The sequence below is a fragment of the Narcine bancroftii genome, chromosome 2, assembly GCF_036971445.1.
Source record: "Narcine bancroftii isolate sNarBan1 chromosome 2, sNarBan1.hap1, whole genome shotgun sequence".
NCBI lineage: Eukaryota > Metazoa > Chordata > Chondrichthyes > Torpediniformes > Narcinidae > Narcine > Narcine bancroftii.
The window spans coordinates 294,839,620-294,857,909 of record NC_091470.1 but is presented as its reverse complement, the minus strand read 5'-3'; the positions used below and the strand labels follow the sequence as shown (position 1 = coordinate 294,857,909).

The 18,290-nt window shown below is 45.9% G+C and overlaps 1 protein-coding gene across 1 annotated transcript in view; it reads right to left on the bottom strand.

Moving 5' to 3' along the window:
* unm_hu7910 (un-named hu7910) overlaps positions 1-18,290 on the bottom strand; it is a 71,331-nt gene that overhangs the window by 40,357 nt on the left and 12,684 nt on the right. The window contains exons 5-7 of the mRNA XM_069915695.1: positions 13,804-13,890; positions 13,043-13,193; positions 10,948-11,084 (exon numbers count right to left, since the gene is read on the bottom strand). Of these exons, the coding sequence (XP_069771796.1) occupies positions 10,948-11,084; positions 13,043-13,193; positions 13,804-13,890 (375 nt within the window). The remainder of the gene's footprint in view (positions 1-10,947; positions 11,085-13,042; positions 13,194-13,803; positions 13,891-18,290) is intronic.

Below are 18,290 nucleotides of genomic sequence, written 5' to 3'. Positions count from 1 at the left end.
CCATTGGAGCGCTTACACCCCTAACGTCGAAGTACTCGAGATGGCAGAGGTCGACAGCATCGAGTCCACGCTGCTGAAGATCCAGCTGCGCTGGATGGGTCACGTCTCCAGAATGGAGGACCATCGCCTTCCCAAGATCCTGTTATATGGCGAGCTCTCCACTGGCCACCGTGACAGAGGTGCACCAAAGAAAAGGTACAAGGACTGCCTAAAGAAATCTCTTGGTGCCTGCCACATTGACCACCGCCAGTGGGCTGATAACGCCTCAAACCGTGCATCTTGGCGCCTCACAGTTTGGCGGGCAGCAACCTCCTTTGAAGAAGACCGCAGAGCCCACCTCACTGACAAAAGGCAAAGGAGGAAAAACCCAACACCCAACCCACCAATTTTCCCTTGCAACCGCTGCAATCGTGTCTGCCTGTCCCGCATCGGACTTGTCAGCCACAAATGAGCCTGCAGCTGACGTGGACTTTTTACCCCCTCCATAAATCTTCGTCCGCGAAGCCAAGCCAAAGAAAGATAATCATTTTTGAACTAAGAATTTAAGACCTTCAAGCAAGACTAAAATGATGCTGTACTTTTAAAGATTGACGTTTCAGAGTTGGACTTTAATTGCACACACACACTTACATTTGCACATAATGGGGGTTAAATTTGGAATTAAGCTTAGTGATAAGTAAGAAATGTTATATTGTTAATTGTTTAATTTAAAACAATGGAAAAATCACCAGACAATGGTAAGTTCACAATAAGTTTTTATTAAACTGTTAATAACATAACATTTCTTACTTATCTCTAAACTTAACTCTAACTTAATTCCCACTATGCACAAATGTAAATATGTATGTGTGTGTCAAAAATCAAAACCATTTCAGTTGAGTTTGTCTGAAAATTCAATTTTAAACTTCAGCATCAAACATCTTGTGTTGCTTGAAGATTTTTAAATCGCAGTTCAGAAGTAATTCTGAAGCACTTTTATGTGTCATGTCTTCAGCTTTCTTTAAACTCATGAGTCTTTTGATGAGTTGTATTTCAGAGAGAATAGTCTTCATATGAGTGTTTTCACAAGTTTCCCCTTTCTTCTTAAGGTTATGGAACTGTAACCTTCACAATAATTTCTTTCTTTATCAAGAGCGAAGTGGTCTTACTTGCTGTAAACCACTTATTTTGAGTTTCTCCTATGATAAGGATAATACAATACAGAATAGCATCTTCTTCTATTTCCAGAGATTACCATTTTACCCCTGTGTCTTTTTTCAGTCTGGTTTCAAAATATCTCTCTCTGCTTTCAGTTATATTTTCTCAGAAATCATGTGAGATGACATCACTACTATTTCAGTTTCAAATATATTTTATAACTAAAGATTTTAACTTTAAAGATTAACACAAATCTGTTACAACACAGCCCAGTACATCACAGGCAAACCTTTCCCCATCATCAAGGAAATATACATGGAACACTGCCATCGGATAGCAAGAATAATCATCGTGTCCACCTCATCCAGCATAAGCTTTGTTCTTGCTACTGGCATCAGGAAAGTAGTATAGGTATCACTAGGCTCGTACCACCAGGCATTGGAACAGTTACTACCCCTTCACCATCAGACTCCTCAACAATATATTCAATCAGAGGCTCAAAGTGATCTTACATTGTACATTATTCATTAGAACCATAGAACTTTACAGCACAGAAACAGGCCCCTTTAGCCCTTTTAATGTGTGCTGAACCATTTTTCTGTTTAGTCCTACTGACCTGCACCCGGTCCAAAGCCCTCCATACCTCTGCATGTAACTGCTCAAATTCTTCTTAAATGTTAAAATTGAGCCTGCATTCACCACTTCAGCTAGTAGCTCGTTCCACACTCCCATCACTCTCTGTGTGAAGAAGATCCCCCTAAACCTTTCCCCTTTCACCCTTAACCCATGTTCTCTGGTTTGTATCTCACCTACCCTCCATGGAAAAAGCCTATCTATATTTACTCTGTTTATCCTCCTCATAATTTTAAGTACAATTCTTTCCTCATTCTTCTACACTCCAGGGAATAAAGTCCTCACTTGTTTAACCTTTCCCTGTAATTCAGTTCCTGAAATCTGGGCAACATCCTAGTACATCTTCTCTGTACTCTTTAAATCTTATTGATATCTTTCCTCTAATTAGGTGACCAAAATTGCACACAATACTCCAAATTTGGCCTCACCAATGTCTCATATAACTTGACCATTAACATTCCAACTTCTATGCTCAATACTTTGATTTATGAAGGTAAATATGCCAAAAGTTCTCATTACAACCTTTCTACATGTGGCACAACTTTCTCAGATCCCTCTGTTCTACTGCCACACTCCTCAGTGCCCTACCATTTACTGTGTATGTCCTTTCTTGGTTTGACCTTCCAAAATGCAACATCTCATACTTATCTGTAGTGAATTCCATCAGTCTATTTTTCCAGCTGGTTCAATCCCTCTGCAAGCTTTGAAAACCTTCTTCTCTGTCCACAACACATCTAATCTTAGTGTCATGCTGCAAACATGATGATCCAATTTACCACATTATCAACTAGATCATTGATATAGATGATAAACAGCAATGGTCCCAAAACCAATCCCTGAGGCAAATCACTAGTCACACGCCTCCAGTCTAAGAAGCAGTCATCCACCACTACTCTCTGGCTTCTCCCGTCCATCCATTGTCGAATTCAGTATACAATTTCATGTCTGAACTGAGTGTCTGAATCTTCCTGACTAATCTTTCATGTGGGACCTTGTCAAAGGCCTTACTAAAGTCCATGAAACAACATCCACAGCCTTTCCTTCATCAACTTTTCTGGTAAGCTCCTTGAAAAACTCTATTAGATTGGTTAAACATGACCTATCATGTACAAAGCCATGTTGACTATCAGTCCCTGGCTATCCAAATACTTGTATACCTTCCAATAACTTACCTTTGACTGACATCAGGTTTATCCGCTACTCTGAATCTTTTTTTCTATTGTTATGAGCCCAGAGGAATCCAAAACCCAGCAGCAATAGAAATTCACCAAGACAAATGGTTACTTAAACAAAAGTTGCTTTTAATTTCCTTTAAACATAAAAACAGGATCAAACTTTAACTTATTACTATTAACTTAACCTAACTTAACCCCCCCACTTCTAATTCTAAGTGCACATGTATGTAATGTGCATATGTTAAGGAAAGTTCTTTGTTTCACAGTCCAATCTCACTTCTCACTCCTCCAAGTTCACTGGTATCAGACAATTCTTATACTGTGCAAAGAATTTAACATTTATGAATTTTACCAGGTTTTGGTGCTTGAAAGATAAATGGTTACCACTCAGGAAGGTTCTTGTTGGCAATCCCTTACTAATCACAGAGCACCAATAGCATTGGGATTACTTAAAGTGGTATGTGAGCGGCGGCCCCGATACGGGCAGGAGCAAGGGGGAGACGGCGGCCCCAGTCCGGGCACAGGGAGAGCAGCAGCGCCCCCGGCCCCGGTCCGGGCGAAGGGTAGACGGCGGCGGCCCCGATACGGGCAGGAGCAAGGGGGAGACGGCGGCCCCGGCCTCGGTCGAGTGAGGCAGGCGGAGGCCCCGGTCCGGACAGGGGGTGGGAGGCGGCGGCCCCAGTCCAGGCACAGGGAGAGCAGCAGCGGCCCCGGCCCCGGTCCGGGCGAAGGGTAGACGGCGGCGGCCTCGATCCGGGCAGGAGCAAGGGGGAGACGGCAGCCCCGGCCTCGGTCGAGTGGGGCAGGGGGAGGCCCCGATCCGGGCAGAGAGTGGGAGGCGGCGGCCCCAGTCCAGGCACAGGGTGAGCTGCGGCGGCCTCGGCCCCGGTCCGGGCAGCATAGACCGACCTAGGAGGGGAGGCAGGCCCCTCCAGCCCGGGTAAGAAACCTGCATAGGAGAAGGCCACTCCGATATAAAACCTACGACCCATGGACCTCGCTGCCACGTCCCAGCTTGCTTGGCCACGGCACACGAACCATGGGTGTAAAGGGTGGGGCCAGTACTGCGCGCACTGCACTCCACCTAAAAGCTCCTTTGCACAGGCCCGAGGACAGGTCCACATCCTCCCCCTCCACGTCCTCCCCCTCCACGTCCTCCCCCTCCACGTCCTCCCCCTCCACGTCCTCCCCCTCCACGTCCTCCCCCTCCACGTCCTCCCCCTCCACGTCCTCCCCCTCCACGTCCTCCCCCTCCACGTCCTCCCCCTCCACGTCCTCCCCCTCCACGTCCTCCCCCTCCACGTCCTCCCCCTCCACGTCCTCCCCCTCCACGTCCTCCCCCTCCACGTCCTCCCCCTCCACGTCCTCCCCCTCCACGTCCTCCCCCTCCACGTCCTCCCCCTCCACGTCCTCCCCCTCCACGTCCTCCCCCTCCACGTCCTCCCCCTCCACGTCCTCCCCCTCCACGTCCTCCCCCTCCACGTCCTCCCCCTCCACGTCCTCCCCCTCCACGTCCTCCCCCTCCACGTCCTCCCCCTCCACGTCCTCCCCCTCCACGTCCTCCCCCTCCACGTCCTCCCCCTCCACGTCCTCCCCCTCCACGTCCTCCCCCTCCACGTCCTCCCCCTCCACGTCCTCCCCCTCCACGCCTTCCCCCTCAAAAGATGCTCACAAACTCAAGCTAGCACGCTGGAACATCAGAACCATGCTAGACAAGGCTGACAGCCAGCGACCTGAACGTCGGTCTGCCCTCATTGCACATGAACTTCTCAGACTTGACATCGACATAGCCGCTCTCAGTGAAGTCCGCCTGGCAGATGTAGGCAGCCTCCAAGAACGCGGCGCGGGCTACACACTCTACTGGTCTGGCAAGCCTTCGGATGAACGACGCCTATCTGGTGTAGGCTTCATGGTCAAGAGCTTCATTGCCTCCAAACTCGAAAACCTTCCGACAGGCCTCTCGGACCGAATCATGTCCATGCGACTCCCCCTTCAGAACAAGCGTCACATCACCCTCATCAGTGTCTATGCTCCAACCCTCCAGGCAGAACCAGCAGAAAAGGACAAGTTCTACACCGACCTGCGCAACCTCATCCAACGCACCCCTACAGCCGACAAGGTTGCCATCCTGGGCGACTTCAACGCTCGTGTCGGCAAAGACTCAGAAACCTGGCCAGGAATCCTGGGCAAGCATGGCGTCGGCAAGTGCAACGACAATGGGCGCCTCCTGTTGGAGCTCTGCGCAGAACAGCGGCTTGTCATTACAAACACCCTTTTTCAGCAGAGGGACAGCCTTAAGACCACCTGGATGCATCCCCGATCCAAACACTGGCACCTCCTGGACTACATCCTGGTGCGAGAAAGTGACAAACGAGATGTGCTCCACACCAGGGTCATGCCTAGCGCGGTATGCCACACTGACCACCGGCTGGTTCGCTGCAAGCTCAACCTTCACTTCAAACCAAAGCCCAGGAACAATAAAGCCCCCAGAAAGAGGTTCAATGTTGGAAACCTGCAGTCAGACGAAGCGAGAGGAAACTTCCAGGCAAACCTCAAAGCAAAGCTCGACGATGCAACCCACCTCACGGACCCGTCCCCTGAAACCCTCTGGGATCAGTTGAAGACTACCATACTGCAATCCACTGAAGAGGTACTGGGCTTCTCCTCCAGGAAAAACAAGGACTGGTTTGACGAAAACAGCCAGGAAATCCAGGAGCTGCTGGCAAAGAAGCGAGCTGCCCACCAGGCTCACCTTACAAAGCCGTCCTGTCCAGAGAAGAAACAAGCCTTCCGTCGCGCATGCAGCCATCTTCAGCGCAAACTCCGGGAGATCCAAAATGAGTGGTGGACTAGCCTCGCCAAACGAACCCAGCTCAGCGCGGACATTGGCGACTTCAGGGGTTTCTACGAGGCTCTAAAGGCTGTGTACGGCCCCTCACCCCAAGTCCAAAGCCCGCTGCGCAGCTCAGACGGCAAAGTCCTCCTCAGCGACAAGATCTCCATCCTCAACCGATGGTCAGAACACTTCCAATCTCTTTTCAGTGCCAACCGCTCAGTCCAAGATTCCGCCCTGCTCCAGCTCCCTCAACAGCCCCTAAGGCTAGAGCTGGATGAGGTTCCCACCCTGGATGAGACATATAAGGCAATCGAACAACTGAAAAGTGGCAAAGCAGCAGGTATGGATGGAATCCCCCCAGAAGTCTGGCGGCAAAACTCTGCATGCCAAACTGCATGAGTTTTTCAAGCTTTGTTGGGACCAAGGTAAACTGCCTCAGGATCTTCGTGATGCCATCATCATCACCCTGTACAAAAACAAAGGCGAGAAATCAGACTGCTCAAACTACAGGGGAATCACGTTGCTCTCCATTGCAGGCAAAATCTTCGCTAGGATTCTACTAAATAGAATAATACCTAGTGTCGCCAAGAATATTCTCCCAGAATCACAGTGCGGCTTTCGCGCAAACAGAGGAACTACTTACATGGTCTTTGCCCTCAGATAGCTCCAAGAAAAATGCAGAGAACAAAACAAAGGACTCTACATCACCTTTGTTGACCTCACCAAAGCCTTCGACACCGTGAGCAGGAAAGGGCTTTGGCAAATACTAGAGCGCATCGGATGTCCCCCAAAGTTCCTCAACATGATTATCCAACTGCACGAAAACCAACAAGGTCGGGTCAGATACAGCAATGAGCTCTCTGAACCCTTCTCCATTAACAATGGCGTGAAGCAAGGCTGTGTTCTGGCACCAACCCTCTTTTCAATCTTCTTCAGCATGATGCTGAACCAAGCCATGAAAGACCCCAACAATGAAGACGCTGTTTACATCCGGTACCGCACGGATGGCAGTCTCTTCAATCTGAGGCGCCTGCAAGCTCACACCAAGACACAAGAGAAACTTGTCCGTGAACTACTCTTTGCAGACGATGCCGCTTTAGTTGCCCATTCAGAGCCAGCTCTTCAGCGCTTGACGTCCTGCTTTGCGGAAACTGCCAAAATGTTTGGCCTGGAAGTCAGCCTGAAGAAAACTGAGGTCCTCCATCAGCCAGCTCCCCACCATGATTACCAGCCCCCCCACATCTCCATCGGGCACACAAAACTCAAAACGGTCAACCAGTTTACCTATCTCGGCTGCACCATTTCATCAGATGCAAGGATCGACAATGAGATAGACAACAGACTCGCCAAGGCAAATAGCGCCTTTGGAAGACTACACAAAAGAGTCTGGAAAAACAACCAACTGAAAAACCTCACAAAGATAAGCGTACACAGAGCCGTTGTCATACCCACACTCCTGTTCGGCTCCGAATCATGGGTCCTCTACCGGCACCACCTACGGCTCCTAGAACGCTTCCACCAGCGTTGTCTCCGCTCCATCCTCAACATCCATTGGAGCGCTTACATCCCTAACGTCGAAGTACTCGAGATGGCAGAGGTCGACAGCATCGAGTCCACGCTGCTGAAGTACCAGCTGCGCTGGATGGGTCACGTCTCCAGAATGGAGGACCATCGCCTTCCCAAGATCGTGTTATATGGCGAGCTCTCCACTGGCCACCGTGACAGAGGTGCACCAAAGAAAAGGTACAAGGACTGCCTAAAGAAATCTCTTGGTGCCTGCCACATTGACCACCGCCAGTGGGCTGATATCGCCTCAAACCGTGCATCTTGGCGCCTCACAGTTTGGCGGGCAGCAACCTCCTTTGAAGAAGACCGCAGAGCCTACCTCACTGACAAAAGGCAAAGGAGGAAAAACCCAACACCCAACCCCAACCAACCAATTTTCCCCTGCAACCGCTGCAATCGTGTCTGCCTGTCCCGCATCGGACTTGTCAGCCACAAACGAGCCTGCAGCTGACGTGGACTTTTTTACCCCCTCCATAAATCTTCGTCCGCGAAGCCAAGCCAAAGAAAAAAGATGTGAGTGGAAAAAGGTTGGGAACCACTGGTCTAAGTGAATACATTATCAGGCCCTGGTGATTTATCCATCTTTATTCACTTTTAGAATGTACCTTCTCCTCTTTAATCTTTGGGTTCCATAACGTTATTACTTATTTGCCTCACTTCCCTAGACTCTGTGCCAGTTTCCTGACTAAATACAGATACAAAACAAAATTGATTGTGCCATCTCCTCTGGCTCCATGCATAGATGACCATTCTGATCTTCAGAGGGTCAATTTTGTCTCTTACTATCCTATTGCTCTTTATAGAAACCCTTAGGAATTTCCTTCAACTTGTCTGCCACAGAAACCCTATGTCTTTCTTTTGCCTTCATGATTTTCCTCTAAGTCTTTTCCTACATTTTTATATTCTCAAGTACCTAATTTGCTCCTTATTATACAATGGAACAATATGGGCTACCCTCCAATCAACTGTCACCTAACCTGTGGATAAGAACATTTTAAATACATCTGCCAGGGCCTTGCAATTTCTGTGCTTACCTCCCGCAAGGTCTAAAGGCAGTGGTTCCCAACCTTTTTCTTTCCACTCACATACTGGACGATATTCTCTCACTCTTATGTCACTCACATAAGTATTCCCTATGCCATAAATTGATTTATCAAACATTCCTGAACTTGTTTGACAAGCTCTAACCCAACCAGACATTTTACAGTATGCAAGTCAATATATGGAAAGTTAAAATCACCTTCTGTCCCAACTTTGTTTTTGCAGCCGTCTGCCATCTCCCTGCAGATTTGCTCCTCCAATTCTCACTGCCTATTGGGTGGTCTATAATAAAACCCCATTCATGTGTCATTCCTTTCCTATTTAGCAGCTCCACCCATATAGCCCCAGCAGAGGAACTCTCTAGTCCATTCTCCTGAGCACAGCTGTGATATTTTCACAAAAGAACAATGATATTCCTCCGCCTTTTGTTCCACCACTCCCCCCCGCCCCCCACACTCCGCTCTATAGCATCAGAAACAATGGAATCCTGGAACAGTCCTGCCCTTCCTGCAACCAAGTTTCACTAATGGCCATAGTGTCATAATTCATTTTGTCAATCCATGCTCTAACCTCGTCAGCCTTTCCTACATTATTCCTTGTATTGAAAGAGTTGCACCTGAGAACATTATTTCATCATACACATCCCTTGGATTTCTTTCTCTATATACAGTATTAACATCATGTTTTTCCCCCTCTGCTCCACTTTCTGGTCTCTACTCTGATTCCTATATCCCTGCAAATCTAGCTTAAACCCCCAGAACAGCGCTAGAAAACGTTCCTGCAAGAATATTAGACTCTCTCCAGTTCTCATGCAAATCCATCCTGCTGGGAAAGTCCCACCTTCCCTGGAAGAGAGCCCAGTGATCCAGAAATCTGGAGCCTGCTTTCCTGCGCCATCTCTTTAGCCATGTGTTAAGATGCAGCTGCATTGTCCTCCTATTTCTTATCTCACTAGCATGTGGCACAGGTTGCAGTCCTGAAATTGCAACTCTGGAGGTTCTGTCTTTCAAATTCACACCTAACTCCCTGAACTTCCTCTGCAGGAACTTCATCACCCTTCCTACCAATGTCATTGGTCCCTATATGGATCATGACATCTGGCTGCATCCTCCCCCTTGAGAATGGCATGAACTCAATCGGAGATATCCTGGACACTGGCACCAGGGATTCTCGATCTCTTCCACAGAATCTCTCATCTATTCCTCTCTGTTGAATCCCCTATCACTATAGCACACTTCTTCACCTCCCTCCATTTCTTAGCCACAAGGCCACACTGTGCCAAACACATGACTGCCATAGCTTGTCCCTGATAGTTCGTTCCCCCTCAACAGTATTCAAAATGGTATCTGTGTTATTGAGGTGAATGGCCTCAGGAGTACTCTGCCCTGCCTACCTGTTCCCTTTCTCTCTCCTGAATGTCATCCAGCTACCTTCGTCCTGCCTCAAAGTGTGATTGCATCCCTGTAACTCCTATCACCACCTCAGCCTCCCAAATGCAGAGGACTTTAGAATGTAGCAAACATAGGTCCGTTACAGGCTCTGATCTTTCATCCATTGAAGACATCAATGTGAGGCATTAGCTCAAGAAGGCAGCCAACATCATAAAGAACACACCTTACTCTGGTCTCAGGACTTCTCACTGCTACCTTTGGGCAGAAGGTACAGAAGTCTGAAAACCAGCACGTCTAAGTTCAAGAACGTTTTGTTTCTGCTGCTCCTACTCCTCAAAAAGATTGCCTATACAATTGTAAGGTCACTTCTTTGTACTACGATACTGAGTATTATCTATTTTTGTTGTATTTATTGTCTCTTTTTAATTCAATTAAGTATTCTATTGTGGTTGTTTTTACCATTTTTTTCTTTAGAAGGTCCCTGTTCAGCAGCAGCAAAATTAAATTTTGGTGCATATGAACAATGTACATAATAAAATTATTAGCATTACACAGATTAACAGCCCAATTAAATACATTCTGAGGATACCAAGGCAATTGATTACATTGTATATGCCATCACTAGTGAATTCAATTCGTTATACAAATTTGGCACAGAAAAATATATGTATTTCCATTAGTAACAATACATTATTGGAGAAATATTGGGATAAAATGGAATTATTTTATTGGATGCTTTCATTTTTAGTGTTTAGGGAGTAGACAATATAAAGGAATCTTTGTAAAAGTGTTGAGAGCATTGAAGGGTACTATGTTTTTTTCTCACATCACTTCAATCTGCTTGCCTTAAGGTAGGATACAGTCCCATTGTATCAATCACACTATCGAATCATGGCTACTAGCTAAACCCCAGTTCTTAAAGTGGCACATTTATAGCATGAAAGCAGATGAGATGAGCACAGAATAAAGATTAAACAATTTTTTTTCAATCAGCAAAATGGATTAATTTCAACAATGGTAATTCATGAATCAATGAAACATATCCTCAACAACACTCTCTTATCACATGAAATTCTAGCTTGGGAGGGGAGAGGGGAGAAATAATCCACTTCTGCCTTCTGAAAAATGAAATTCAGACATATTTCTACAGTCGATCCTTACAACTTACCTCCTCATACACTTTCTTGGCATTATTGTTGTCTCCCAACAACAGATAACTTACTCCAAGCTCATTTTTAATTGAGACATCACTTGGGTAAAGAGATACTAGCTTCTTAAGGGTCATCACAGAACGTTTAATATGACCTGTATGTTAATACAAGAATAAATGTTGACGTTTCCACAAACAAAGTACACTATTTTGCACAACACAAGATAGGACAGGTGAGTATTGAGCAACTGGTTAACAAAAGGTTCCACCCTTCACGATTGCATGAACCACATTCCATGTGTTCTTTTCTCCGCCCTTCTGATCCACCTTGGATCTCCAACTCCCTTTTGTCCAACAATCCACCACCTCCCTTCCCCCACCCCCCAACCTGTTACCCAGATTTGTTCCCCTTCCACACCTGGTTCTCTCTACCTATAACTCAGACATTTAATTTACTGGGTCTCCTATCCCCTCTCCCAATGTTCCATCTGCCCATCATCCCTCCCTTATCTAGAGCCAAAATCTGCAGCCTTGTGTCTCCTCCACATTACCTTCCAGTCTCTGTCTCTACCTCACTACAACTCTCTTTCCACCTGCACCCTTTTTTCCCCAACCTATCACCAACCTGCTGCAGTCTCCCAACTCCATCACCTGGGTCCATATGCCCATCATACTCCTTTTCACCTGGTTCCACTGATCAACTGCCAGCCCATGCTTCACCCTACTCTCTTATCTTCTTATACAAGTTATCTCCCTCAACACTCTTGAGTCCTGACCTGAAACATCAGCTATCACTCTACTTTCACAGATGCTTTCTGAACTGCCAAGTTCCTCCAGCAGTTTGTTTTTGTTCCAGATTCCAGCATCTGCCATCTTTTGCATCTCTCTTAACTGTTACTATTGCTTCTGAATTGTTTTTCCTTTTCCCTCCATGAACTTAAATCACCTTACATGTTCATGAACTTGCATTCACACTATGCTGAAGGACTGAGATCAATGGCAGGGTTACTGCCTCTGCCCTGTCTTCATTTAGTGTTCTGAATCAACTACTTTCCTGTAATTATATTTTGTGAATGCAGTTAAATATTTTAAGGCCCAACTTTTTATTCTTTCACTTGCAAATACCCATATCCAGTAACAATCACAATGTAACCTCTTCATTCTTAGATTTCCTTACTTAAGAAACTAAAAACAATAGATTTGGTTCCTTTTATCTCCATAATTAGTCAAGAAATTTTACATTTGTTCTCAATGCTACTTCCTTTCACATCCACTGTTAAAGGATCATCTTCCTCATTTCACATTCTCGTGTTTGGCTCTTTTTCATGCACAACAGTGCTTCTAAAAAGCACCAGCTTGGGTGCACAGTGGCATTTGGCACACTTGGGTATGGAGTTCAAAAGTGTGGACCTCATGATTTAGTCATACAAGGTTTGACTAAACTAAAGCTACATTAGAAGTACTGTGTAAAGTGCAGGTGACCTGGCTTTAGGAAGAAAAGTTGGAAGGGGTGCAGAGAAGAGCCATGAGGATGCTATCAGGACCACAGGCCTTGAGTTATAGTAAGGGTTTGGATTGGACAGGTCTTTATATCCTAGAACATAGGAGAGGGGAAGGGTGATCTTAGAGAAGTTTATAATATCATAAGGGGCATGGTAAAAATGAATGCTCACCACCCACTTCCCAGAGTGAATGATACTAGAATAAGAGAGCTAAAGATTAAGGTGAAATGGGAAAGATTTAAGAGGGACATGAGGAACCACTTTTCCTCTCAGAGGGTAGTCTGTATCTGGAATGAGCTTCCAGATGATGCTTCAGAAGTGGGTAAATTACAACATTCAAAAGACATTTGAACAGATACACACACAGGAAAGGGTTGGAGAGATATAGATCAAATGCGGTCATATATGACGTGGCCAAAATGGATAGATAAATTGGGCTGATGGGCCTGTTCCATGCTGCATGACTCTACAATGGTACAGTACTTATCAAAGGTAGAAAAGAGCAGCAAACCAATCATTTGAATGTATGATGCTTTGGCTAAATGATACAAGACATGACCAAGTTACTGAAACATAATAAACTACGCTGAATTTTCAAGTACATTCCTTACCTAAAAATTGTTGTCGGTTTGCCTGTCGTTTCAATGCCAGCTTCACCAGATCAGCAGTTGGATTTGGCATGTCAATCACTTCTCCATAGGTACTGATTGCCCTTTGCAGGATCTCATTGCTTCGCATCTTCTCTGCCAAATCATCCTCTGACTATACAAAGCCATGCAAAACAATTAATGTATGTACAATACAGTTTTCAGGTACATTACCAAAAGAAATGTTTAGAAAGATGCTAATTTTCTGCAGTTGGATGGTGTCATAGGTAAAAGACAAAGGTCAAGTGCAAAGAAGCCTTTCTCTTTGAACAGTCTTCCTGCTCTACTTTTATTTTCTTTGAAATAATTTCCACTGATCACTCTTCAAATTCTTACAATGGTATAGTGCAGATGATGACCAAAGGGCATAGAAATAACTGATGAATGCAGTCATAGCTCCTTGCAATTGTACTGATATCACGACTTCTTCACGAACAATATATCGCCAGTTACAATATGAAACTAACTTTTATCAACTGTTGATGCATAACAGAATCATTCTTACATGGCAAATTAAATTGCGCTGATCCTGTATTTGATCACCCGTTAAAGACTGCCGTAAAACAGAATTTTGCTGGTTGGCACGGAGAAGCACATGCTAAAATAGACCATGAGTGGCTTTTATCCGGACTGATCACTGGGAAGAACATCAGAGCGAAATAATCTCTCCATGGCAGCAACAGCTGAATTAAGGCATTGAACATTCAATGTAGAAATGTACTTGCCTGTGCTTTTCCATATTTAGCTCGAGGACTCTGGGGATATTTTTTGAGAAGTTCATTAAATGCCTGGAGTGCTTCTTCAGATTTACCCTAAAGGGTAAAAAGAAAATTTTAATACTTTGAGGTATCTGTAAATTTTGCAAAAAAATCTCTACAAGTGGCATTTTAGAAGTTTAATTAATGGCAAAATATATCACCTTAAGTTGGTAATCTTGAAGAAGGCTGTTCAACCATCTAATTTGTTTATCTGAAACTGTATTTTTAAAATACAGTACAACTCCAATTATTGGAAATCAGATTCTCTGAAATCCTCAGTTATCCAAAATTTTTTAAACATTTTGGATAAATAAGGATATCCAAAATACTCATTTAACCAAATTTTTTTCGGAGCCGAATTGACCAGGGACCTCGGGATCCCAGCACCGGCAGCAGCGGACTTCGGGCTCCCGGTATTGGCAACAGCAGAACTCAAGCTCCCAGTGGTGGCAGCAGCGAATCTTGGCTCCCGAGAGCAGCAGGGATCTCAAACTCCCGTTCTTGCTCATTTTTCTAGTTGGTCCAGACCTTGTCAAAGGCCTTACTTTAAGTCAATGTAGACAATTATTTTTTTTTTTAAATATTCTGCAACCATGGAGATCTGTCCCGAAGATAATAGTGCCTGTTCTCGGCAGTGTACTATGAGAGAGTTGCAGATTTCAGGGGAGCAGCAGGCAGATGCAGGGCACAGAAACAGGGAGAACACCCCATGTTGAGAAGAAGCATTGGAGATGACCTTAAAGGACAGTGATCTCATCAGCAGATCAGCAGCTTAATGACCCAAACAGGATGCTGGCATTTTACAATTTAAAGACCCACAAAAGCTACGGCTTACTTCAAGATTTAATTTATTGTCATGTGATAAAAAGTATCATAAGACATGAAATTGCCTTTTGTCTGCTGTAAGGCAGACAGATTTGCCATTGTCAGAAATACCTGATGCGCCCCTTATAAGTTAGAGAAAGAGAAGCAAAAGAGAATTTCCCCCAGAGTCACTGAGTGTCCGTGGATTTGCCTCCAGCGCTCTTGCAGCCACAGCGTCCAGTCCAAATCATCGACAACCTGAGCACCAGATCTGAACCTCTGATACGACCCTCTCGCATCCTGGTTCCAATACCTGGCACACCTTCGACCAGTTTTGAGCCAATCCACAGCCTGGTGCGAGACCCTTAACCACAATCTCCTGCAGCCTGCGTGGGTTCCTCGCCTCGAGTCACTGACAGTGAATGGTGAATGGGGCTTTCAGTCGCAGAAACTCTCGTCACTGTTCCGTGGTCACCGTTCTGTGGATCGTCTCCTCTGCTTCTCCTTCTCAGATGGGGGGTGGGGGGAATGGGGGGAATTGTCTCCCTGTTTTCTGGTGCCCTGCACCAGTTGTCCACTTCCTTGGAGTCCGCAACCCCTCATGGCCTGCTGCTGATCATAAATGCTGCCAGTGATGTTAAATCAAACTATCAATGGCTCCTTTAACTGGCTGCTCAAAGTCTGTTCAGAGCTGACATCACTCAGGCTGGGCGGTTGGACCCCACGGGAGCACTGCCATTTTTTTTGGGGGGGTGTTCCGAAGGACCCACATACACAGGAGACTGGCTCATGGGAATCAGGTATTGGAACTGGGATTTGAGGGGGTCCTCAAGGCAAGTTAGACTCCCAAGGGCCCTTGGGTGCTGAAAACTTCCTGATCGTATTGGAGCTTTGGATTTAGAGCTCGAGCCCCAGATGGTTTGAACTGGAGTCTATGCAGGTGCAGAGGCTGTAGGAGGACCAGAAATGAATCCATGGACATTTTGAAGGTACTCTCTTTTGCTTCTCCTATTGTAAGGGGTGCTGAGCAATGCTTTGTTCCTTTATGCCAGACAAAAGTTGTATATCATGTATATTACATGAAAATAAAAGGAATTTTTGAAATATCTATTGGAGTGCCATCTCAGAGTCCTTTTCAACAACCTATCACTATAGAAGCCAAACCTCAGTCAATGAGAATCCCTCCGATGACTCCGTATAACATTGAGGAAATCACACATGCAAAACCTCCCAGCCAATTAATTACTTGTTTCCACCTACTTTCCAACTTCAGCAAAGTAATGAAAGTGGCGAGGGACCGGCAGCGTGAGTCGGGCGGGCGAGAGACCGGCAGCACGAGTCAGGCAGGCAAGAAACCAGCAGCGCGAGTCGGGCAGGCGAAAGACTGCAGCACAAATCGGGCAGGGGAGAGACCGGAGAGATCGGGTGGGCAAGGGGACACTGATATTCAGCAGGTCCATTCAGTACTAGATTGCCACAGGCTTGGCCCAATTGTCAATAAAGGGTAAACTCCAGAGGGAAGTTAAGAGTGACAGTTCTTTACAGGGGCTTAGTAAAATTGAAGCTAATGTGAAGGAGAACACATTACACAAGGTGAAGTCACACGTTTCACAAAGGAACATAAATGAGGTGACAGGAGGTCAATCATATTCCCCGGGTATTACTGTAAGAATTATACAGGAAGCATCTTCAACCACTTCAACAATGACTTTCCACCTATCGCGACAGAATGATGGCTGATGACTACATAATGTTCTGTTCTATTAACAGCTCCTCCAAAAGCGATCCCACATATTCCCACATGCAGCAAGACTTGAACGTAGGCTGATGTGGTGAGTAGCATGTACTTGATATCACAATCAATTCCCATAAGAGAGTTAGACTGTCAGCTGCTTGGCATTCAAAAGCATTAGTGCCAACTGCAAGCCCCATCAACAACATCCCAGAGGTCACCACTGACCAGAAATTTATATAGCAGGCGCATAAATCCTATGGTTACAAAAGAACTCAAAGGCTGAGGTTTCAGTGGCAAATGACTTATCATATGTTCTTCATCACTGCAGAAGAAAACTTCATTACAAATGAAAATAGAAAATGCTGGAAACCATCATAAGTCAGGTAGCTTCTGTGTAAAGAGAAACAATTTACATGCCAGGTCTCTGAACTGGGAAAGAATGAAAAGAAATTCACTTTTAGTATCACATAAGATTGGAGGGGTGGGGGGAAAACAGAACAATGAGAATATCTTTGTTAAGGCAAGACCAAATGTGTTGAGGTAGCAGTTAAACCAATCCTTCCAACATTTTGCTATATGTGTCACATCCAGCGGGGCAGACTGTACTAATAGAAAAATAAATAATTGAGCCAAAATGATATCTGGCAGAAATGGCCAGCTCTAATGCATTCACAGAAAAGAATAAATGAACAAAGTTGAAGAATTTGATATCATTGAGAAGACCACCAAGTGCCAAGATGGAAGAGGAGGTCTCATTGCTCAAACTTGTGTTGGGTTTTAGAGTATTAGTACAAGAGACCACAGATAGAAGGGCCAGAGGGTGGTGGGACAAGGAATTAAAATGCTAGGCAACCAGAAGCAAGCTCAAGGTCCTCCCTGCAAATTCATAAATGACTGCTATTTTCATGATGAACATTCATCAAAAATATTTGCCCACGAAATAAACAAAATAATGCCTTCTAATCTGGGATACCAATTAACTTGATGATCAACTAGAGGTAGTAAGCACATTGTAAATGCATTTCAATAATAGAATAAAACAGTTTGTAATTCAGTTTTACGTATAGTTGGGAATGGATTTTAAAATTCTGTGCAGAAATAGTACTGTAGGATGTTAAGCATAATGTTGCTACCACACAAACTGACATTGCAATAACTTACAACATGATTCACAAAACACATCAACAATTAAGTTACAGCACTGCAAAATCCTCAAGATCCATTAGTAATCAGCATAGATTTGGCACATACCATTGAGTTGCCTCATCAATAAATGGATAACTGTTTTCCAAGTAAGTGGTATTCAGATACAGGTACAGAATCCTTTATCTGGAACCCTTGGGGGAACAGCGTGTTCCGAATTTCAAATTTTTCTGGATTTCGGAAAGCCAGATTTAAGCCCAACCGAATTGTGCTGCTGTATCCACCCCACCCACTTCCCGTGACACTGCCGTCTACCCCCCCCCTCACCCACCCGACTCGCGCTGCCGGTCTCCCCCCCCCCCCCCTCCCCCCGCTTCGCCCGCCCGACTCACGCTGCCGGTCTCTTCCCCTCACCCGCACGACTAGTGCTGCCAGTCTCTTCCCCTCGCCCGTCCGACTCGTGCTCCTGGTCTGACCCCCTTGCCCACCCGATCTCTCCGGTCTCTCCCCCGCCCGACTCGCGCTGCAGTCTCTCGCCTGCCCGACACGTGCTGCCGGTTTCTCGCCCGCCCGACTTGTGCTGCCAGTCTCTCGCCCTCCCGACTCGCGCTGCCGGTCTCTCGCCCTCCCGACTCGCGCTGCCGGTCTCTCGCCCACCCGACTCGCGCTGCCGGTCCCTCGCCTGCCCGACTTGCGCTGCCAGTCTGCCCCCCTCATCCGCCCGACTCACACTGCCAGTCTGTCCTCCTGGCCCGCCTGACTCAAGCTGCTA